The 23736-nt window shown below is 33.2% G+C and overlaps 3 protein-coding genes across 7 annotated transcripts in view; 1 reads left to right on the top strand and 2 right to left on the bottom strand.

Annotated features, from left to right (window-relative positions):
- Nucleotides 1-6876: 6876 nt before the first annotated feature.
- Nucleotides 6877-14083, top strand: LOC107471079 (protein STICHEL). 5 transcript variants are annotated; one of them, XM_016090524.3, is made up of 8 exons: nt 6877-7040; nt 8131-8236; nt 8437-10747; nt 10884-11103; nt 11589-12152; nt 12743-13409; nt 13543-13621; nt 13726-14083. In XM_016090524.3, the coding sequence occupies exons 3-8, from the start codon at nt 8597-8599 to the stop codon at nt 13819-13821; spliced, it is 3777 nt and encodes a 1258-aa protein (XP_015946010.1). In that variant the 5' UTR covers nt 6877-7040; nt 8131-8236; nt 8437-8596; the 3' UTR covers nt 13822-14083. The 5 variants fall into 5 exon arrangements, with proteins under 5 accessions (XP_015946010.1, XP_020988384.1, XP_052111213.1 ...); XM_021132725.2 differs by lacking the exon at nt 8131-8236 and adding an exon at nt 7556-7658; XM_052255253.1 differs by lacking the exon at nt 8131-8236 and adding an exon at nt 7489-7658.
- Nucleotides 14084-18786: 4703 nt separating this feature from the next.
- Nucleotides 18787-20285, bottom strand: LOC107471069 (AAA-ATPase At3g28510-like). Its single transcript, XM_016090511.3, has one exon. The coding sequence runs from the start codon at nt 20275-20277 to the stop codon at nt 18787-18789; it is 1491 nt and encodes a 496-aa protein (XP_015945997.3). The 5' UTR covers nt 20278-20285.
- A 2333-nt stretch (nt 20286-22618) lies between these two features.
- Nucleotides 22619-23736, bottom strand: part of LOC107471039 (AAA-ATPase ASD, mitochondrial) — a 2125-nt gene continuing 1007 nt past the window's right edge. Inside the window, exon 2 of the mRNA XM_052255853.1 lies at nt 22619-23736. This exon is cut by the window's right edge and continues 164 nt beyond it. Coding sequence (XP_052111813.1) covers nt 22930-23736 — 807 coding nt within the window. The 3' untranslated portion in view covers nt 22619-22929.

Raw genomic sequence — 23736 nt, 5'->3', positions numbered from 1 at the left:
ATCATTATTTTTTGTTAATATTTAATTAATAATAATATATATTTATATTAATAAAAATTTTATACATAAAAATATATATAATTTATATTTATATTTATCAAAATTTGTACATATAAATTAATATAAAATGGATATTAGGATGTTAGTCCAATGGATGGATAACAAGTATTAATAACAAGTATGGAGTGAAGCAAAAGAAATTCGGAGAAAAGGATGATTCTTATCATATTGCTTTAAGGTAAAAGGCAATAAAGTAAAATATTAATAAAATGAAATTTAGTTAATAAAAAATGTGATACCAAAGTCATTTGTGTATTATTGTGCCAACAAAATTAGTTACATTTTATATGCATTTTCAAAAGTGATTTAGACGAATATAATGAATATGATTAAATAATAATGTAAAAGAAGTTTAAAATAATAAGATAAGTAGTAGATGTTAAAAAAATATGTTGGATTTATAAATTTCCAAAGAAGAATTTATTAAGTAAATTCCTGAACAATTATAATAATAGACTTAACATCTTAAAAAACTGTAATATTAGACAAAATGTACCCTTCTATCATTCTTCTATTCGATTCAATAAAAAAATCTATAAATATAATATCGCAATCTTTTAAGAACGTAATTAATATTTTTTTAAAGATTTATAAATTCATCATAAATTCTCTAGGATTTACGTATCTTATTAGTTATTACTGATCATTTGGTCATATATCAAAAGTAAATTCTGAATGTGAATGTGATCTGATCTGCCACCACTATAAAACAATTAATTCATTTAAAATAAATGCTACCTGCCAATTGCAACTCCGCCATGTTCCCAGAAATTAAGCCCACTAACCACCTCGTAAATGGCAGGATACTAAACTAGTAATTATCAATATTTAGTATCTTTTTCCCCTTAATTACTAGATCATAATACCATTGAGAGAGTTGATTAGTTGATAATTTATTATTATTAATTATGAATCAATATCCAATAACATATATGCCTACACCATCATATTATTATAGGATATATTTCTATTTATAATGGAGATTCTCTTTTATTGGACCTATGCGAGGAGAATATTATTATAAAGAAGGAGAATAACCGAGAGACTTGAGTCAAAGATGTGGTTTATGTGCCCAAATAAGGTTAAAGACCAAAGAGAAGGGTATCTAAATCACATGCCTAATTTTCCAATTCTCTATGATATAAGACTTTTGTCAAGCTGTCACCATCACTTGTGCCGAATTTATTGTGTAGAGTAATACTAGGAACTAGCAAGCTAGTACGGTGGTATTGCATTGCCACTTAGTAGGTAAGAATATGGATAAATGGTTAAATTTCTTCTTAGAAGATTATTTTTTTTTAAATTAGTTTTCTATTTTTTAATTAAATTTATTTTTTAAAAATTTTAAATTAATTATGTTAGTTTTTTCGTCATTTTTTTTGTTGATGGTGTCAAAATTTACTAACATGGCACATTAAATAACACTCCAACATACATTTAGAAGTTTTAATTGACTAGCAACATAATAACTTTATGAAATTAGATCAAATTAAAATCTAATTGTGAGAAAAACTTGAGGTATTGAAATCCTTTAATTTAGAATTGATTTGATATAATTTCATAAACTAATTATTTTAACATTCAATTAAGACTCCTAGGTGTCTGATGAGGTATCACTTAACTTGTCACATTAGCAAATTTTGACACCATCAACAAAGAAAGTGACGGAATGATCAACATGACTAATTTAAAATCTTTAAAAGACAAATTTAATGAAAAAATCTTTCGATAACCAATTTAAAAAATAAGTGATCTTTCAGAATTTAATTTGACTATTTACTCAATATTTAAAGTATATGAGATAATATGTATCTTAAAATAATATAGGGGTGTATGTGTGTGTATGTTAACACAAAACAAACATTGATATATAGAGGTTATTGATGAGCGGATAATTTATACGCTTTTTGGCATTGATTGATCAATATTAAATACTTAAATAAAATTTAGATCGGTGACAAATTGTCGAATTAATCCTTATAATGAGAAATTAGAGAATATCATATAAAAAAAAGGCTAAGAATGAAATGATTTATGAATATTGATATCCCCAAGACAAAATACAATCATTACAGTTACAATAAGAGAAAGGTTATTATTCACTATTCATAAATAGTAGTATATTTGGAGAGAGCATAAAGAAATGTCACAAGAATTTCACATGGTTAGGTTGTTTCAACTAACATAACATGATTAACATCACATGAATAAATAGATGGAGGTGAAATGGTGGAAGCATAGAAGGAAGCCCTTGACAAATGGCAAGACCTTGCCATGCATCCAATAAGGCAATAACCATAACTTAATGATTGAATGAATAATGAATAACCCGCTGTAACTAAATAAAACTAACGGAAAGTTTTTAGAAATAAATAAGTAAATAATTTTATTTCCTAAAAAAGACACCTTAAATAATACCTGAATTATTTACTTTTTGTTTTGTGTGAAGGAAAATCAGGTGGGGTAAAAACTAAGAGGCCCCACTTGATTTTTTGCTTTAATATATTTTTATTATTTATTTATGTCTATAGTTAAATTTTTATGATCAGTCGAAAGTGATTAATAGAATACAAAATCAAATATAAATATGAGATCAAAATAACACTTAAAATGTAACATTTTATGGTTTGAATAAACTGATTTATTTGGTTTTGAACAAATAAATTGTGAGTATGGAAAATAAAATTAATTAAATTTGATAAAAAAAACTAAATAAAAATTTATTTTACATTCTCAAACCATCATTTAAGTAAAAAAAAAAAAAACGCTCATCCGGATATACTTTGATAATTGCATTACTTTTTTTTTTGTCCTCATATGAGATATTTATTAGTTTTTTTGGTAATTTAGATAAACTAAACAAAAAATTAAAAATAAGAAAAATAAATGAACTATTTAAATAGAAAGACAGTTTTGTTTAATAAGATTATTCTTAAACTCATCCCAAAAGGAAGGAAATTTCATATAATAAAGTTGTAACCTCATCGTTATCTTATCTTTGTTATAGTGTCTGTCACTGTATTTGCATCTCTCATAATCAAATGAAAGTCCATACGCCAATTCCAATGTATGATATCTCTTATTTTGAGCATCAACGGATCAATAAATCCAAAACCATCTTGGTGATTAGTAACAAGATTAAACGCTTCCACACAATTTATCTCACAAATAACATCTTATTGACCTACATCTTAGGCTAAAAGATATCATATCCAAATAACAAATAATTTCTCTTGAAGAATACTATTATTTTCAATCATTTCCAAACATCTCATTTGCCAATTCTTATTACAATATCTAATAACGTAAGTAAAACCAAATAACTCTAAAAATCACTAGCAAGTACTAATTATTAAAAAAGACTAAATTATATCAAAATGATAAAAAAAACATATTTAAATAAAATTTAAGAAAAAAATCAAATAATTATTTTAAATAAACAATAATATTCTTATTTTTAGTATTGTCTATTTAAGTATATAAATTGTGGCTTTTGAAAAAATAACTTTTAATTTTTTAAATATATTATTGTCTGAGTTTTACTTTTCTAACAATATAGGATTTATAGTATTGGAAAATAAATTTTATTAATTTCTCTTTTAAAATGACATAATGAAGTGTGATATTTTACTATCAACAATAATTTTTTTAAGTTTCGCTTAAAAATTACATGGTCTATATAAATTAACAAAAAAAATATTACTCATCGAGTCGAGCCTTCCTCCAACAAGATAAAACTTAATTGCGATGTGAGTGTATCTCTGTCGAAGGAGATAGCTGATTCTGGGTAAAAAATTGTATTGAGTATTTTTTTTTTTTTGGTATGTTTGTTGTTGCAAAACTTTTGCCATATGGAGAGATTTTTCTCTTATTTGAGACTGTGGAGTGTGGAGCGTGGAGTGAAAGATCTGGTTTGTGAAACTGATTCGCGAGGAGCCTTCATCACAATCCAATAGTTTGCAAGAGTGATAAAAGAAGGACTATGATGATCTAGTTTTAAAATTCCAAGATTTATGCTAAGTAGAAATTGAATTTAAATTAGTTTTGAGGGAAGTAAATTGTATTGCTAATCCGTTGGTTACAAAATAGCAGTTTGAAAGTCTGAAGCCACTTGAAGTTTTTGTTTAGTTTGTAAGTCTTTATAATTTTATTAAATTTGTAATTAGATTTTTAGTTATATATTTTTTAATTAAGTTTTTGCATTACTTTTAATATTTATAAGTAGGCTTTTGTCAATGTAAGAAATAAAAAATATTAGAGTTAATAGAATATTTTTTTGTAAATTATCAGTACCCACAATTAAAATTTTAATTTGATCTTTGATCACACAATTTTTTAGAGGAATATTATGTTAATTTTAACTTTATTGGCTCAAAAAGTACTTAATTACAAAATTAAAAGTAATGTAAAAATCTAATTAAAATAAAAATATAGAGACTTAATTCTAAGACAATAAACGTTTATTTAAATGATGCAAATAATAAATCAAACACAGGTTTGGTTCAGTAAAACTTTTCGAAGATAAAATTGTGCATAAATATTTTATTTTAGGTTTGGTAAATCAAAAAGTTTATGTGCTTTTGTGTTTACAATTTTTAAAATTTATGAGTGTTTTTAAAAGTACATATAAAAGAGAATTTTTTAAAATTAGCTTGTGTTTATCAAAATTAAAAAGTCTAGTATAATTTTATACATTAATTAATATTTAAATTTAATTCTTAAATTAATGCTATTATAGGATTTGTCTGGGTGAACTTCTAAAAAAATATTTTTTTAAGTTATCTTTTTTTAAACGATCTTATAGAAAAGTAAAAGTAATTTTATATTTGGATATTTCATACAAAAAGATCTTTTTATATATCAATTATGTTTGGGTATAACCATATAAAATTAAAAGTATTTTTTTATTTATTATGTAAAAAACATCTTTTTTTTAAGAAAAAAGATCTTTTAAAAAAATATGTAAATTGTAGTTTCTCAAAAAAAAGATATTTTTTATTTTTCTAATTCTTTTATTTTTATTACTAGAAATTTACTAAATATGCAAAAAAATAAAAAATTCTTTTTTCATTGAATTTTTTTATCAATTTAATGACATCCAAACAAATATATAGTATTTTTTATTATAAAAATTATTTTACTAAATATATTTATAATTACTTATATTTATTAAAAATTATTTTTAATTTAATTTATTAAATACAGATGTTATCATTCTTAAAAATAAAAGTTTAATTAAATTAAGCCTAAGTCTGTCTACAGGATGAACATATAGTAAAGAATTATAAGAACTTGCTTGATTGCTTTTAGGTAATATCGGGTCTAATAATTAATTATGATAATTCTATTTTTATTCACCAATTAATTGTAATGATGCATCGGCGAAGAAGATGTGTGACTCTCAATCGGATACAAAAGGGGTCAACTATACCATCAATTATTTTAATTGGTAAATTATATCATCAATTATTTTAATTTGTTTTTTTTTTTATCAAAAGTTCATTATCCTCCTATTACTGCTTATAATAAAAACTAGTGCGTTATATTTAGTTATTAATTATTTTGTTAATCTATATAGTTTTGCAAAAAGTTTAATTAGGTTTTTATACTTTTTTTTTCTTTTAAGTGGGTCTCTGCACTAATTTTTTTTATTAGGTCCCTCTTGATAATAATTAGCTTAATTGTATACAGGTATAACTAAAAAAAATAGTGCAGGAATTCAAATAAAAAAAATATAGAAACTCAATTAAAAAACAATTAGTATAATAATTTAATTAAAAAAATATATAAAAATCTAATTAAAAATTTTGTGAAATTATAGAGACTAATAAAATAATATATTTATTGTGGTAAACAATAATTAAAATTATATGGCTCATGAGTACTAAAATCGTATAAATATGTGGTTGGGTTTCATATTATATATATGGGCTTTTATGTTATAAGTACGTGGGAAAAAATCAATTTTGAATGTTAAAAGTTAGGTAATTGTTATAATAATGTTTAAAAGTATTTGTTTAATTTATTAAAAATAATTAAAAATTAATATTTAATTTTAAAAATATAAAATAAATAATTATTAAATATTTAAATTTTATCATAAAAAATAAATTAAACAAAAATTAGACACTAAATTATAAGTGCCATAAAATTTACCCAAAAATTAATTTATGTAACACCAAAAATTGAGTCCGTGAGTGTATAGAGAAAAGAAATATATGATGTTTTCTTTATGATTATTTCTTTTGTAATCTACTGACATAGAAAAGAGTTATAGTTTTAAGTTAATGAAGGAAAAAAATATTATTTTTTATGTAGTTTATTATCTCCACATATAAGTAAAAATGTTATATGTATCATCTTTTTATATTTTGTAAAATTGTAAATTCTTTCGCTTAGTCAACAAATCTTCCATATTTTCCCAAAATTGTTAGTTCAATTCCATGTTTCTCATTTCCAAAAATTGCGATTTATTAAATGTGATTCCCTAACACATGCGACCTTCCACTAACAAGGAGGTCTTATTGACAAGAACGACCAGAACCAAGAGGAAGAAGACGGAAAAAGAGTTGTCATCGTCAAAATATTTTTATTGAATGTAATATATGACACGCATTAATATTTGAAGTTGCATCTTCCTCGTAGTAATACTGATCCTCCCTCTAAAGTCTAACTTTCTTTGCAACACAGTCATCTCCCTACTCCATCTGCTGCTTCCTCTCCCTACAGGCCTACACCCTCTCCAGTCTCCACGCTCTCTCCCTTTGCACCTCGTTTACCTCACCTTCACCGAACCCTAGAACCGCCGCAAACTCCATCCTAGCACCGCGCTCTGCCGTCCACCACGTCGCACGGATCTGCTTCGTTCGCTTCCTGTTGCTCACTTCTGCTCTGCCACGTCCGCTCCGTCGCGTTCTCATCTGCTTCGCCGCGTCCGCCTCTTCTCTGCGGCGTCCTTCTCTTCTCCGACGCGTTCAATGGTGAGCTACTCTCTTAGTTTTTCTTTTTATTCTCCCTTTTTCATTTCCTAATCACATTCTCGGAGTGTTATACTCATCAAAGAATAGATCAAGATATAAGCACCTACTTTTGATATAATTTATGTTCACATTGTAGTGTTATCAAACTAAATTAATTCCTCGTGATCTCTATTCTTTAGATTTGTGAAAAAGAGTTGAATACTGCTGCATCCTTGTTCTCTAGTCCAATGGTGAACTTCTTTTGGATCTTGTAGCTTGTTGCGGGGCATAAATAAAATTATGCAAGGATCAGGAATGTTCATACACATGCGCATTTCTAAATTGATTAATATGCACTGATTAATGGTAATTAATATTAGTTGCAAAAATTGGAATTAGCATGGTATATGTAGCAGCGAACTATAAGTTTTTACAAAATTCATAATTTTCTTTTTGATACAATTTACAGCTGTAAAGAGAGAACTATGATTTGGATCTGAAATTCCTGTGTTGACTAAAAGTTGCTAATGGATCAGGGGAGGAAAAACATACACACAACATATCTGAAAAATTTTGTCGTTCAAATGATTACATTATTTTCAAGGTTTTACAATATGATGATAACTGGCATAAGGAATGGTGAGTTTAAAAGATTTTTACATGATCTCAATTTGATGCTGCTGATCTCATTTTTCCTTTGCAAGTTTAATTACACTTATTTGTGATTTTGTTTATTTTTCCTCCTTTGATGATGATAGATGAAGAGAATGTTTGTCAATTAAGTCGTATTCAGTGATCTGATTAATTAAAGGGTTTATTTTATTTAACCTGTACGTTTTATGCTAAGGCATATGCATAGGTATTTATGCTCTTTTTCTTTCCCGGTTCTGGTAAATGAGAAAAACCTTGCATGAGCTAAATTTTAGCATATAATTGGATAAAAAATAGATATATAAATCACATCCTGGTTATTGCATGAACTAAAAATTGTTAATTGTTTGGGTTATTAGTGTCATGTTATATTTGATCTAGGATAAATTTAAATATTGTTTTTCAATAATTCAATAGCACCTAATGCAGGGTCAAATTAATAATATCCTGGGTGTTCCAGGAGCTGCACATAAGCTAAAATTTTGGCAATTCAGTTGGAGCAACCAGGGTAATAAGGTTGATTTGGATCATTACAATTATCCTGAGTTTCCGTTTTGTATGCTAAGGTATATGCATACACATTTATGCTCGTTTTCTTTGTTCTGGTAAATAAAAAAATAGAATTAAGGTTTCAAGGAAAATGATACTGTAAGTTATATTTAACGTCTTAGCTTCAGAAATAAGTTGACTGAGTCTTGTCTATGCCACTTGTGAAAATTGTGAATGTAAAATTTTGTTCATAGGATTATCTTGTTCACTCTAACAGGTTAGAACATTGTAGCTGGTGCAGCAAAGAAATAAGTGAAGGAGATCAGATTTCTTCAAGAAAAGATGGGCATTTTCCTCCAACATCTTAAAGATCATCTTTTGATTTACTTGACAATGATATTGATGAGTTAAGTAAATGCAAATTGAAGAGAAGAGACATGTCAGAAATGGCAAGCAAGCTGCACCTGAAGAAGGAGCTTACCCAAATTCGGAAAGCAGCTCGTGTCTTGAGGGATCCTGGCACCACTTCATCATGGAAGTCACCACTCAACTCCTCAAGATCTGCATCTGTATCTGCATGGAATTCTGCCTTCAACAACGTCCATGGCCCCACCACAACCACAAAGTTCACTTCCCATTCTCAACTTGACTCTCACGTGAACTCTGTGCCACCTACCACCAACAAGAGGGTCTTCTTGTACAATTGGAAGACCCATAAATCTTCCAGCGACAAGAATGACCGAGACCAAGACGAAGAAGAGGAAGAAGATGCTGCCATTGATGGATCTTCTTCTCTTCTAGGCAGTTTCGAGGACACGTTGAGTGATGCTCACAATGTCTGCGATTCTAAGAGCGACACATACTTAGGCGCCGGAGGAGGTGGCCCTCGGTCTTCTTCCATCTTTCGATGTGGAGACACCAATCTTATCTCCTTGGCCACACCCTCTGCCAGAAGAACAGCGCCTCCTAAGAAAAAGAGTAAAAAACCTAATAGCAACACCCTTTCCCATTTGGATCCCATGGCAAAGTTTCAGCATAGAGATACAAATCTCAATCTAGGTAGAAAAGTTTTCAAGTCCAATAATGCATTGTTGGAGGGGCTTCCTCCCATGCCCTTTACCAGGGATGACTCTATGGACCACTCTGATGACACTGAAGACTACTCTAATTCTGAAGATGTGAGACAGGCTTCGGGTTCTGCCACATCCCCTTTGCTCCTCAAACTCAAGCGCAAGAATTGGTCTCGATCTTCCTCAAAGTTATTGCGAACAAGCCGAAAGGAAGACTCCTCTTATTCCTACAGTACTCCTGCATTGTCAACCAGTTCTTACAATAGGTATGGACGCCAATATCCCAGCACTGTTGGCTCTTGGGATGGTACCACAACCTCAATGAACGATGGCGACGATGAGATAGATGATCGGTTGGATTTGCCTGGCCGACAAGGATGTGGAATTCCTTGCTATTGGTCAAAGAGGACTCCCAAACATAGAGGGATGTGTGGGAGTTGTTATTCTCCATCGTTGTCGGATACTTTAAGGAGGAAAGGAAGCAGCATACTCTGTGGTGGTCAAACTATTTATCCCAGACACCGGAGATCCTCTTCGGCCACCCACAAGCGCAGGATGTCTTGGAAGAGTGCTCAGGGTGTTATTCCATTGCTCACTAATGGTGGTGATGGTAGGATAGGGTCATCTATAGGAACTGGCAGGAGTGACGATGAACTTTCTACAAACTTTGGGGAGCTGGACCTTGAGGGCTTGAGTAGATTGGATGGAAGGCGGTGGTCATCAAGCTGTAGGAGTCAAGAGGGATTGGAGATTATAGCTCTCAATGGGGAAGGGGTGGAGGAGGAAGACACTCCAGAAAATAGTCGGAGTTTCAGTCAGAAGTATAGGCCTATATTCTTCAGTGAATTGATTGGGCAGAATATCGTGGTACAGTCACTTATGAATGCTGTTTCAAGGGGTCGAATAGCTCCTGTTTATCTTTTTCAAGGTCCCCGTGGGACTGGTAAAACATCAACAGCACGAATATTTGCTGCTGCACTGAATTGTGTGGCTCTTGATGAGAGTAAGCCTTGTGGCTACTGCAGGGAATGTACAGATTTTATTTCTGGCAAGAGCAGTGATCTACTGGAAGTTGATGGAACCAATAAAAAGGGAATTGATAAAGCTAGATATTTACTGAAAAGATTGTCAGTTGGTTCATCATCCGCTTCCACACGATATACAGTTTTTGTCATTGATGAGTGTCACCTGTTACCATCCAAGGCATGGCTGGGGTTTCTTAAATTTCTCGAGGAACCACCTCAGCGAGTTGTATTCATATTCATCACATCTGATCTTGACAATGTGCCTCGAACAATACAATCCCGATGCCAGAAGTACCTTTTTAACAAAATTAAAGATGTGGATATTGTGAATAGATTGAGGAAAATATCTGCTCAGGAGAACCTTGATGTTGAAGAAGATGCTTTGGACCTCATTGCTACAAATGCAGATGGTTCACTTCGAGATGCAGAAACAATGTTGGAACAGCTTAGTTTGCTGGGAAAGAGAATTAGTACTTCTCTTGTCAACGAACTTGTGAGTTTGCTGTAACCATTACTCTTTGACTTTACGATAACTTGTCAATGTGGACTTTCACAAATACTCATTTTAGTCAACATGCTTAGATATCAATATCATTTAACACAACGTTGTTTTGTATTTTCCGCAACAGGTGGGAGTTGTTTCAGATGAAAAACTATTGGAACTTTTGGAATTAGCAATGTCATCGAACACTGCAGAGACAGTGAAAAGAGCCAGAGAATTGATGGACTCTGGAGTTGATCCAATGGTTTTGATGTCTCAACTAGCTGGCCTCATTATGGACATCATTGCTGGATCATACACAGTCATTGATTCCAAACCGGATGAAGCATTCTTTGGTGGACGAAGCTGTGAGTACAGTTCTGTTTTGATTTTATGAGAGATGTTTCCTTCCCCCCTGTCTCTTATGTTATTCATCTCAATTTTGGCATTAATATGGAATTGTTTATTTAAAAGTGTGAGCTGAGTCAATATTTTAGAGTGAATTGAGAAGTTCATCCACAGTCATTTAGACTAGAGAGGATACTATAGAGTGAACTATAAGCATTGTGCTGCATCATATACTGGTAATTCATGAGCTTTTTATAGGATGTGTTTATTCCCGTGAAACATATCACTAGTATGCTATGATGTCAAAGTTTTTTTGTTTTTCTTGGAAAAGTAGTAATAGTAAACATATACAATTATGCTGTGTCTGTATTTTTAGATTTAATTTGCTTTTAATGGAGTTTTGCAATTGTAGTTTGTGGTACTTTTATCTCTTTCTTGTGTCATCATGCATCTTAATAATAAAAACTGTATCCATTAACTATTAAGACTTGAGTTTCATGTTTAGTGAATGACTCGGAGTTGGAGAGGTTAAAGCATTCTTTAAAGCTTCTCTCAGAGGCCGAGAAACAGTTAAGGACTTCCAGTGAACGCTCAACATGGTTCACAGCAACACTCTTGCAACTTGGTTCTATGTCATCTCCAGATCTCACTCAGTCAGGCAGCAGCAGGAGGCAGAGCTGCAAAACAACTGATGATGATCCATCAAGTGCTTCAAGAGAAGTTACTGCTTCCAAGCATATGTCTGACCTTAAATATATGCCCTGGAAATCAATATCACCTACATCCCAGCAGAAAGCAGTAAATGGCAATTCTGGCCATCAAAGGGATATTTCCTCAAACATTGATGGTTTAAGCTTGAAATCAAAGCCATCAAATAGCCCAGTCATAGATGATGGCTCCACAATTGTCTCATCTGATGATATTATGGTTGGCAATATGATGTACAGATGCGTAGATTCTGGAAAGTTACATGATATCTGGGCACAGTGTATTGGGAGGTGTCACTCAAAGACATTGAGGCAGTTGCTACTCAATCATGGAAAGCTTGTATCCATATGTGAAGTTGAAGGTTAGCAGATTATACTTTCTTTGGTCCAAAATTGTATTTCTGCATGCTCAAGGTATTTAGAAGCATTTCTGACAAACACACTTACCTTAAGCTGTTTACTTGAAAGCATAGATTCCAGATGTTTGTCCATAATGGCATTGGAAGTTTATAAAGCATTCACTTATTTGTTGCTGAGGAAAACACATTGTTTGCTTTCATACCTACTAATCAAATCCATAGCAAACTTAATTTCGGATGATTCTGCACACCCTCTATTTTTTTTCTGATTTATAGTTCTACTATCAGAGGAAGATGATTAATACTTGAGATACAGAATGTGTTCAAAGTAGGTCAACTCGAATTGAAATTACTGTTGGCCGGGAACGGATTGCTTTTTTGTTGATAGGGTAGAGCATTTATCATTTATCAAATTTAATATATATTTCTTTTAATTTTATCAAATTGTGGTCAACTGTTCTTTCTTATTCCTTTGCAGTACTAGATTACTCTTTGTTCCTCTTATTTGATTTTGCTCTTTTGCACCTTAGTATTAAAAGCCTTTATCTTTTTCATGTATTGTTCCTCCCCTCCTTATGCAATTCTTCTCTCAGGTGTTTTGGTAGCATATGTTGCATTTGGGGATGGAGATATTAAACTCAGGGCAGACAGGTTTTCGAGAAGTATTACAAACTCCATGGAGATGGTTCTTAGACGCAATGTAGATGTCAGAATTATCCACTTGCCAGATGGTGTAGGTGAAACTCAGGTTAATATGCCAAGACAGGCTGAGTCAGCATTGACAAGTGAGAAGGAACAAAGAGGAGGTCGCGGGAATGGAACAGATCCTTTGCTTGATGGAAACCTTCAATCTGCAGCCGATTCCTCTGATGTTCTGGGTGAAAGAAATGGTGTGACGGAGAGAAGGCAAGATAATCCAATGCAGAGAATTGAATCCATCATTCGTGAGCAGAGGCTGGAAACTGCCTGGTTACAAGCTGTAGAAAAGGGTTCACCAGGATCATTGAGTCGCTTGAGACCTGAGAAGAATCAGGTCCTGCCACAGGAAGGTATCTATTGCATAGATCCAATGGAGTCCACGGATTCAGCAAGATTTTCCTCACAGCAGCATTGGGAAGATGAGCAGAGTAATGATGTCAAAATTTTGAACGTAAAAAATGGAAGGGTCTTGCAGAAAGACCAAACTGGTAGAAGGTATCCCATGTCCCCAAGTTTACTGCATGACAGCAGTTTAGCAGCAAGTTCTGGCAAAGACAATCCGTAAGTCTCTGTTCAATTGCTCTTATGCCACTTCTGCACTTTTTCTCACACCCAGGGTCTGTAGCATTGGTTTAAATATTTACAAAAACTGTGGCATGTCAGTGCAAAAATAACCGATGGTTTATGTATATAGGGGATATGAATCGAGCTCGGGAGCTGGTGGTTGTGGATTTTTATGCTGGAACAAGGCAAAGCCTAGAAGGGTAGTCAAGGTAAATTTGACTGTGTTCTCTTTTTCTTTGAAAAGTTTTTCTGCTTGTTCTTCTTTGAATGAAAAGTTGCTTTTCAAGGGTCTCAAATTTTCTGTTGTGAACAGGTACGAGGTGGTACTCCTGTTGGTGCGCGGAAAGTCGGGCGCTTCCCACTGTTTGGGGACTGTGGTAAGCACAAGAAAAGGGACGTGACCACATAAAAAGTTAAAAACCATATTTTTCCGCTGTTGCTTCTGCTCTGCATCTATACCATTCATATACTTCCTCATTTTTTTTCTTTCGTCCCTTCTCTTTTTTGTCTGCTTTCTCGAGCGATTCTTCAAGGATGTGAGTGAGAAATGAGTGGGTATGTATCATTTGTGGTTAGGAAATTTCAACTTGTGTGTTCCATTTTCTCCATCCTTTATTTAAGGAATTAAATTAATAAAGAGGATCAAGCAAACCATTTTACTTTCTTGAAAATCTTAGTTGCTTTTTCAATGTCCCTTTACATCGAAGTTTACTTTCAAATTCGAGTGATCAAACACGAGCCCATTTCACGCAACTAAAGTTTAAAGTTATTCGATAATCTTAAAAGGAAAGGGAAAAGAAAATGACCCAATAAAGCTGATCAGAGCATCTGAGCATAATAATAATATTAATAATAATAATAATTAGGGTAAAAGATCAATAGGTCTTTGACCTTTTTAAACGCGGATATTTTCGTCTTTTAAGATTGAAAAATACATTTAAATCTTGTGACAATTATATACCTCCATCGAATTGGGGCTCAAAATGGCAATAGAAAATGCTGACCAGGAGGGGTAGAGATTGAGCTGTCTGTTTTTCCTGATGAAGTGGATGGTGAACAAATAGTTAATGGACAAATTGGTCCTTGTGCCTTAAAACGACGCCATTAGCATCCCCCACCTTATTTCACCTTTCGTAATCCCCATAACACCCAGAAGCCACTCTAGTTATTACAAAAAATTCTACTAGAAGACAAATAGCTTCTTTCTCCCTCCAAAAAAACATCTTCCAGTTGAAAGTGGTGGTATGCTTAGTGGATGTCGTGGTTGGCGAAGGGAACGACAAGCTTTGTCTGACAAGAAGTTGCCATCTTCTACAGAAGTAAGGATAATAGTCGAAGATACATGCATTGTTATATAAATATTTGTGACAATAAAATGCATGGGTTGGGTTTAGGGGTGATTGCATGTTTTATTTTGAGTAAAAGAACGAGAAAAAGTTATGTCGATTTTACTGATTTCAAAATTTGAGACACTTGATTTAGGGTTTAATGTCTGATTTATATTGTTGTGGATAATGCAGATGGATGATATATATGTGGTACCTGTTTTTCATCACGGAGACCGTTTTGGTAGAGGACCCAGTGAAACTCTTGAGTATATTGGTGAGAAAGTTGAAAATTTTTCGAAAATGGACTTGGACTTCGTGAATTTTGGTGATTTGGTGACATTGTTCAAGGGTTTGGGCTATGCATTATACATGGCAGTTTATTGGCATGACTTAACAAGCAGTGACATTGAGTCTGGACTGCACATTCTGAGAGGGGATGCAGGAATCAATGAGATGCGAGAGAACAAGTTGAGGAATTCAACCACGGATGAGTTTTATATTTACTTCGACCATCCCGTAGATGAGCCACAGATAGTGGAAGAAGATGCTGTTGTAGAAACGGGGATGAAAGAATTCGATGATCACATTGATGATAACATCATGAGGGAGCTTCAGTCATCACCATCCACAGAAGATGATGTGTATGATAGTGGGGAGGACGAATTGTATAAACCTCCTCCGATTGTCTCTAAAACTGTTTCTGATGAAGATTATTCTAGTTGTGACGAGAAAAATGATGGTATGAAGAGAAAAAGAAATATGAAAGGAAAGGAGAAGGTTCTGCCAAAGAGTAAGGACAATGTCAAGAAAGGGACAGGACCAGAGTTAAGTGGAAGTAAAAAAAGAGCTGGACTAAGGAGTGTTAGTGGGAGTGATCCTAAAGGAAGCAGGCCAACTACAAAGCCCAAAGGAACTGGACCTACTGTAAAGCCCAAAATTACCAGGCCTGTTGCCAAACCTAAAGAAACTGGGCCTAATGTAAAACCCCGAAGAACTATGCCTGCTGTACAGGCTGAAGAAGCTGTGCCCCAGATGATTATGTGCATCCCTAGTTGTGTATGGAATTCATTCATAAGACATATGCATATTGCATAAAATCAGTTCCTAGTGAGAAATTTTGGACTGCCACTGACCAGCTCAGGCCTGCTCCACCACTCATCAAGCGACTTATTGGGAGGCCAAACGTACACAACCACAATAAGGAACCTGCTAAGACTCATATTCAGGGGGACAAGCTGAAGAAAAACTTTCAAGTTACGTGTAGCAAGTGCAACGAGAAAGGCCATAATTGTAAGACCTGCAAGGGGGGCACCAAGCAACCCAAACTGAAAACCAAAAAGGAAAAAAGCTAAGAAGACTGTTGAAAACACACAAGCCTTGGTGCTGCTTCTCCTTTCACAATCAATCTCTCAATCAAAGGTAAGTATCCCTGTTATGCACTAAGATAATTTTATACATTTTAAAAATAGTCAGTAGTTATGATGTCATTATACATCTTCTTAAGGATTAATTTGTCCATTTGATTACCTTGCTGGATCTATGTTGCATAGGATCAAAACCAGACATTAGGTGAAAATTTTACTGAGACTAGTGCTGTGCAAGGACAGTCTGCTGTAAGATCACTCTAAACAATACACTCATAATGCCAATCACTTTTCTTGTTCCTGAATTTGAATCTCTGAATATTTTGCCTACTTTTGCAGAATGCTAATGAACTACCAACCAACACAACAATGCAGGCAGTAGCATCAAGGACTGCACCAGTTGCTGCATCACTTAATACTCAAGTAGCTGCAGCAACAATACCATCTGCTCCAGTTCAAATTCTATTCAGGCCTCCATCCCAGCTGCCAAGAATGGAGTAACCCAAAATCCAAACTGCTGCCTCTAAATTCAGACCCAAGCAAACAATTGTCAGGTCCCCAACAAGTATAAATTCACCATTAATTTCACCACCAAATCCAACCCCAAATACACCACAACTTAAAGCACTAGCACCAGTGGGGCACCATCAAAGGAGACCTTGAAAGCAGCTAACAGTGGGACCACAAAAATTTTCAAGTTCATCCCAACTCCTGAATCCAACAATCAGAAGAACTGAATACAACTGCATGAAATTCTATTGTTTGTCCTATATATTAGTATGAATTGAACAACGCTATCAAGTTATCATAGTTTGGCAAACTTGTTTACATGCCAACCAAGTTTTGTTATTTTGTGGTAAACTTATGATGTTATGTAATGTTTGGAATTAAGCCAGATACATTGTTGTTTCTATTTTGATTATAATCTATGCAGAATTACTACCTTATATAATAGGTGACTTGCAGTATTTTTTACTTGTTCAAACTTCATAGAAAATTGAGTTTAGTCCAAAATAGACTTTTCATTAAGCAGCCGGCAATGACAATTTTCATCACAACATCACCATGTACATCAAATCATCTTCAGCCCTTTAAGAAACATACAACAACAATAATAACTACACTAATCAAAGTAATATGTCACAAACTCATATTTTTTTTCAATACATAATAGTTTTCTCTCCAATTCTTCCAATTTTTTTTCCAATTCCTGACTTCGAAACAGTTGATCTTCAACTTCTATTTGCTCAGCATTATCTAGAGCACCCAATGCTTGAGACTCTATGACCCTAATTTTTTTCAGGTGTTCATCAAGTCAGACAAAGTACCGGTAGTACTGTTCTTTAACTTGGAGCAAATTTTAGAGAATCACCCAATTAGACACATTACAGTCTCATCAAACTATTGACAAAATAGTAACTTACCTTAAAGAATGGACACCCGAAAAATATTCTATTAGGATTAGTTATTGTTTTTGACTTGTAAAGAATGGTATATACACCGCAGAAGTACTTTGGCACAAATCCCATCTCGATCACATCCTCCTGGAATAGCGCATGAAGATTCCCCACCAGGTCTTATGCATGAAGAATCTCCTTCACTCGTTATGGAGGATCGCACCATCAGCGTCCATGGGTTTGACCATGCATTTCGATTAAATAGGGTTCAGTCACAGTAACAGCGTCGTTTTGAGGCACAAGAACCAATTTGTCCATTAACTATTTGTTCCCCATCCACATCAGGCAAAACGGACAGCTCAGTCTCCACCCCTCTAGGTCAGCATTCTCCATTGCCGTTTTGAGCCCCAACTCGTTGGAGAGATATAATTGTCACGTATTTTATAAGGTGAGAGATTAAATGTATTTTTCATTCCTGAAAGATGAAAATGTCCGCATTTAAAAAGGTTAGAGATCTATATGTCTTTTACTCTAATAATTAAAAAAGGCCGTCAGTTTTATACTCCTACCCTGCAATAGCTTTTGATGATTCAGAACACAAGTGATTGCAGGTCGACGCCAAACCTCACTCTATTGCTTTTTTGTATTTTACAGCTAACAGCTTGATTGACAATTTACTTACGGATTTAACGTAAGGGCACTCTACTATACAGATTGGGGTGGTATAGAGAGAGAATATAAATTCCTTTTATAGTTATTTTTTATTATTTTATTGTTATTCAAAATGTGGGTCCTAACTTTATCAATTTCTCTTTCATCCTATTAAAGGAAATATCTGTAAACTTACATCTGTACCTTATAATTTACCTTTAACCTAAAAGTAAAAGAATCATATAGTTCAACCACTTGATCTGTTAGGTATGTACTTTAAGTTTTTATTTTAGACTTTTTAAAAAAAGATTTTGATGAAAAAAGAAAAAAAAAGGACTGAGATTCTGATCCCTTATAAAATTAAAGCATGATTAGATCTTTATCCGATAGTAGCAGAAAAATGCAAACTGGTCTCATATGTTGCTGTTTAACATGCAATGTCTACTTAATAATATCTAAATAAACACTCTTAGTTAACTTAGATTATTATTATGACATAATAAAACATATATAAGTTATTTTTAAAAGCAAGCATATAATAAAAGTAAAACAATACAAGAAATTAAACATAGGATGATAATAATAACTAACAACACTACTAAAACTCTCTCTAAACTGTAATCAATGCTCCACTTCATGCATCTTTTTTCTTATTTTTCATTTTTGGGTCTGAAGTCTTCACTTCATCTCCGATCTCCATTGGTGAATCCTCTCCACTTGACTCTATTGTTGCAGTCTCTTTCTCTTTCTCAATCTTCTTTGTTGCCTCTTCCTTAGAGTTCTTGAGTGCTTGGATCAACCTCTCCAAGCACCTCTCAGGATCCTCATTGCCCACCTTAGGCATCAAATTCTCGGCAATATCGGCAGGAGTCACTTTAGTCTCTTCCAGCAAGCCTCTTATTTCCTCAAATCCTTGATGCGACTCAAGGTTCAAATAATTTCTAGCCAAGACCTTGAACCCCTCGAATCCGCAATAAGACAGCTCAATGTGCTTGTCCATCCTGCCCCTCCGGATCAGAGCCTGATCGAGTTTCTCCACATAATTGGTAGTAAATATGATCACTCTCTCGCCGCCGCTAGCCGACCAAATCCCGTCGATGAAATTCAGCAGCCCGGAGAGTGTTACCTGGGTTTTCTTCTCCTCCTTAGATTCCTCCACTTGTTTCTTCACAACACCAACCGCACCATCCTCCGTTTCATCTTTTTCATTCTCTGTTTTCCTCTGTCCAGTCAGCTTGAGCGAGCAGTCGATATCCTCGATCACAACAACCGACCTGCTCGAGATCCCAGTCAGAAGCTTCCTCAGCTCTGCATTGCTCTTCACAGCGGTTAACTCAATGTCATACACATCATAGCTCAGAAAATTCGCAATGGCAGCGATGAGTGTTGATTTTCCAGTCCCTGGAGGACCAAAAAGTAAATAGCCTCTCTTCCAAGGCTTCCCGATCTTCGCATAGTATTCTTTGCTGTTCTTGAAAGTGTTAAGATCGTCAATTATCTCCTTCTTCTTCTCCGGATCCATGGCAACCGTCTCGAACGTCGCAGGGTGCTCGAAAATCACGTGACTCCACTTGCCAATCTTGTCCGAATATTCTCCACCGCCATTGGTGTAAAGCTTCCTCTGCCTCTTCCCCATGGAAATAGCCTTTCCTTCGTCAAGAACATACTTGAGGTAAGTTTTGGTGACGAATTTCCGGTGGCGGCCATGAAATGTGAGACGGTAGTATATTTTCTCGAAAGAAGAAAAAGATTTATCGACCGGGACTATCTTCCTTAGACTCCAAGCAAGCTTTACGCCTTTCAACTCGTCGATTACTTCTTCGTAGTCATCCACTTTTAGCACCAGAGAGTTCCTTGTGGCGCTGCATGTGAGCTTTCTTGCTTGGGCCGCGGACTTCGAGCTCAGGTAGTTTTCGATGGCGGAGAAGGCGTCGTTGCTTCTCATGTAGTTACCTGAATACTCGAAGAACTTGATCTCAATGTATGGGTTCAACAATTTGTCTAGCTTTTGTGAGAATCTATCCGTCAGAGCGCGAAAGTAACGAGGCATGTACCTCTCAATCATAGCCCACATGACAAGAATGCTTGCAATTTTTGAACCAAACAGAGACCAAATTTCACCCATGGTTTTGTTCATTGTTGTTGAATTCTTCTTTTGCTTTTTCATTCTTAATTCAACTGCAATTTTTTTTCCTTATATATGTATATATATACAGAGAGAGAGAGAGAGAGAGAGAGAGAGAGAGATCACATTTCAATTTGATTACTTCCCTAAACAGCATAAAATGAAAAGAGACAACATAACTTCAAACAAATATAAGACTGACTCAAATACAAATTAACCTCTGTAATGCCCCCAGATCAAAGTCACTCTAAATTCTACAACACCTTATCTCAATAAGAATTCATGATCATAAATTCATAATGAGATGCTGAGTTGAACTTGAAAGTTGGAACTAACTGTGTGTGTGTTGTGTTAGAATTTTTTTTTTTTGGTCTGTTGAGTTACAATTACAAGTAGAACAAAAGTTGATTGGTTTTATTTTATTAAACAGATTATTTAACGAGAACAAATGAGATCAGAGTTTCACTGCATGTTACCAAATTGAGTAGAATTTATGAAACAAAGGTAAAGAAATTTAAATCTATCTATCTATTTGTTAATAAGTAATCTTGATATGGGTTACTGTATGCATGCAATTTAAATTTAGGACTATTAATTAAAAAAATAACCTTTATTATATAAGTACAAAACATCAACAATCAAACTACACGTATAAAATATAAAATACAAAATATACATTGAAAATGGATAAAACAAATTATGTATTTATACACAAATATAATATATAATGATTGATTTAGTAGTTTATATTTTTTTAGGGCCAATTTAATAGGTTTATAAATAACTTTTTTTTTTACTTTTAACTTACGAAAAGTTACCGCATTAATAAAAAATTAATATTGTTATGTGAAATTCAATTGATTGTGTTACATTTTCAATCGATTGAATTTTGAAAAAATCTATATTTACTTCCAATCGATTGAATTAACAACAAACACGATTTCACTAGTTTTTATGGATGTAACGGATCAAAGATAAAAAAACTCGTTGATTCACATTGTCAAAATATTTATGAAAGTCACTATTAATAAATGAAAGATCTATTTCGTCATTATTTTTATTTTTAATTGTGAACAAACATGATAAATGAATAATAAAATAATAACTTATAAAATAGAGGATAGATTTTATAATTAAATAATATATAAAGAATTAAGTTATAATTAAAATTAAATAAAGACTATTTAATAATTATTAAAAAACTTAAAAAAATATATTTTATTCATTTAATGATCTAACATTCTGTGACTATAAAATTCTATACCAGACTACTTTTTATATAAATTTTATGCTTTATCCTTCTTTTCTAAAAGAGTTTAATTAAATTATTCATCAAAACGGGCCGTTGGTATAAAAAAATAGTATCTACGACTGCGATAAAACTAATTCTTAATATATTATAATAAATTATTTCTTGTTGTCCGGTACTCCAAAAAGGTTTGATTCATAAATCAAATAAAAAACATAACATATTTTTCAATTTTTAGTTTTTACACACAGCTTTTTAACATAATGAATTTATACTTTTTCCCCAATAAATGATTCTTTTGTCAAGAAGCTAAGGCCCCATAATCCACTGAGGATGATGGTGCAAAATTGAACATTCGACGTTTACTTTGGCTGTAAACCCGCTAACCCTGTTGCCTTATTTGCATGGATCAGCATCAAGATCCAAAGACCACCTAATAATGTCTCCATTGTAACATCTTTAATCACTTTCTCCTACTTCATACTATTATTTTTTTATTTTGTCTCAGATTTTCAGAGAAAAGATACGTATTGTTGTGAAATAAATAAATAAATAAATAAATAAATAATGTAGAAATAAAAATAGAGAATAAAAGATATTTATTAATACTCTCTAATATTTATATTTTATTATAGTTGAGTATTACACTTTCAATAATAATACACTCATTATAACATCATACTAATCACTCTTTGCAAATTTAACATACACGCTTGATTTGCTTCTTGTACAATATGATATGGCAAAGTTTGGGTTGCCAAATTTGACTACAATAGATAATTATTGGTTGGGTACGGTGATGACACACCAACCAAGACACTCACTTAATTAAAACAATATTATAACACATATCTTATATGAAACATTTAATCACTAAAATTATTATACATTGTTATGAATTGAAAATGGATTCTTTTTATTTTTTTAATACTTGAAAGAATAAAATATAATTTTTTATTTTTAATTTTATAAGTGAAATTAAAATTAAATAGGAGAGAGAATAATAAAAGATAGAATTAAATACTGAATATCATTTAATTTTTTTTTCATTAAAAAGATTCACTTCCTGTTACACTTAAAATTTTTCCCTAATACTATATATTACATTTTCTTTTTACTTTCTTTTCTTATCATCACTTAATCTGTTCCACTTCATAGTGAAATTCCAGATTATAACATTATTTCTGTAAATTGAGATGGTATCCCTAACTTGTTACTTGAAGAAACATAGAATATCCAATGAAACAGGCATGATTGTTTTTAGCAGAGAAGAGATATAATAATAATTAATAGCAATAGGATTAAAATGGTAGATTTTCCTATCCTAATAGTATAACTGGAAACTAAAGCATATGAATCTGTCTAGCTTAGCTCAATGAAATTCTCTTTATTTTACCATTGCCTCAATGAAAACCATTTTCTTTCACATCGTCACTAGCTTTTTCATTGTTCTTCACCTCTTTATCCTTTACTTCTTTTTCATCTTCCTCTTCCTTTTTCCTTGCTTCTTCTTGAGCCTTTTTTGCTGCTTCTTCTTCTTTTGCAATCTCAAGGGCCTTAATCAAATTCAACAAGCAATCCTCAACACCTTCATCAACCGACTTGGGCATAAGATTCTCAGCAACATCAGCAGGCGTCATATCAGTCTCAACCAACTTCCTCTCAATAACCGGAAACAAGCCATGACTCTCAACATCCAAATAGTTCTTTGCAAGAACCTTAAACGCTTCGAAACCGCAGTAAGAAAGCTCAATATGCTTGTCCATCCTTCCCCTCCTTATCAATGCAGGATCAAGCTTATCGATGAAATTCGTCGTAAAGATTATAATCCTCTCCCCTCCACACGCAGACCATATCCCATCAATGAAGTTCAACAGCCCCGAAAGCGTTACCTTACTTCCCTTATTCTCCTCTTCTTGTGCTCTCTTCATAGGATCCTTTTGATCTTCATCCTCCTCTTTCTCCTTCTTCTTCTTCCTCTGTCCTGTAAGATCCAACGAGCAATCGATGTCTTCGATCACAATGATCGATTTACTCGGCGTCTCGATTAGCAGCTTCCTAAGCTCAGTGTTGTCCTTCACCGCCGTCAATTCAAGATCATACAAATCATAGTTCATGAAATTCGCCATGGCCGCTATCATTGTTGACTTTCCAGTCCCTGGAGGACCGTACAGCAAGTAACCCCTCTTCCAAGCTTTTCCGATCTTGGC

This window comes from Arachis duranensis, chromosome 10, assembly GCF_000817695.3.
Source record: "Arachis duranensis cultivar V14167 chromosome 10, aradu.V14167.gnm2.J7QH, whole genome shotgun sequence".
NCBI classification, from domain to species: domain Eukaryota; kingdom Viridiplantae; phylum Streptophyta; class Magnoliopsida; order Fabales; family Fabaceae; genus Arachis; species Arachis duranensis.
The sequence above is the reverse complement of the archived record's forward strand: the minus strand, read 5'-3'. Positions and strand labels throughout refer to the sequence as shown.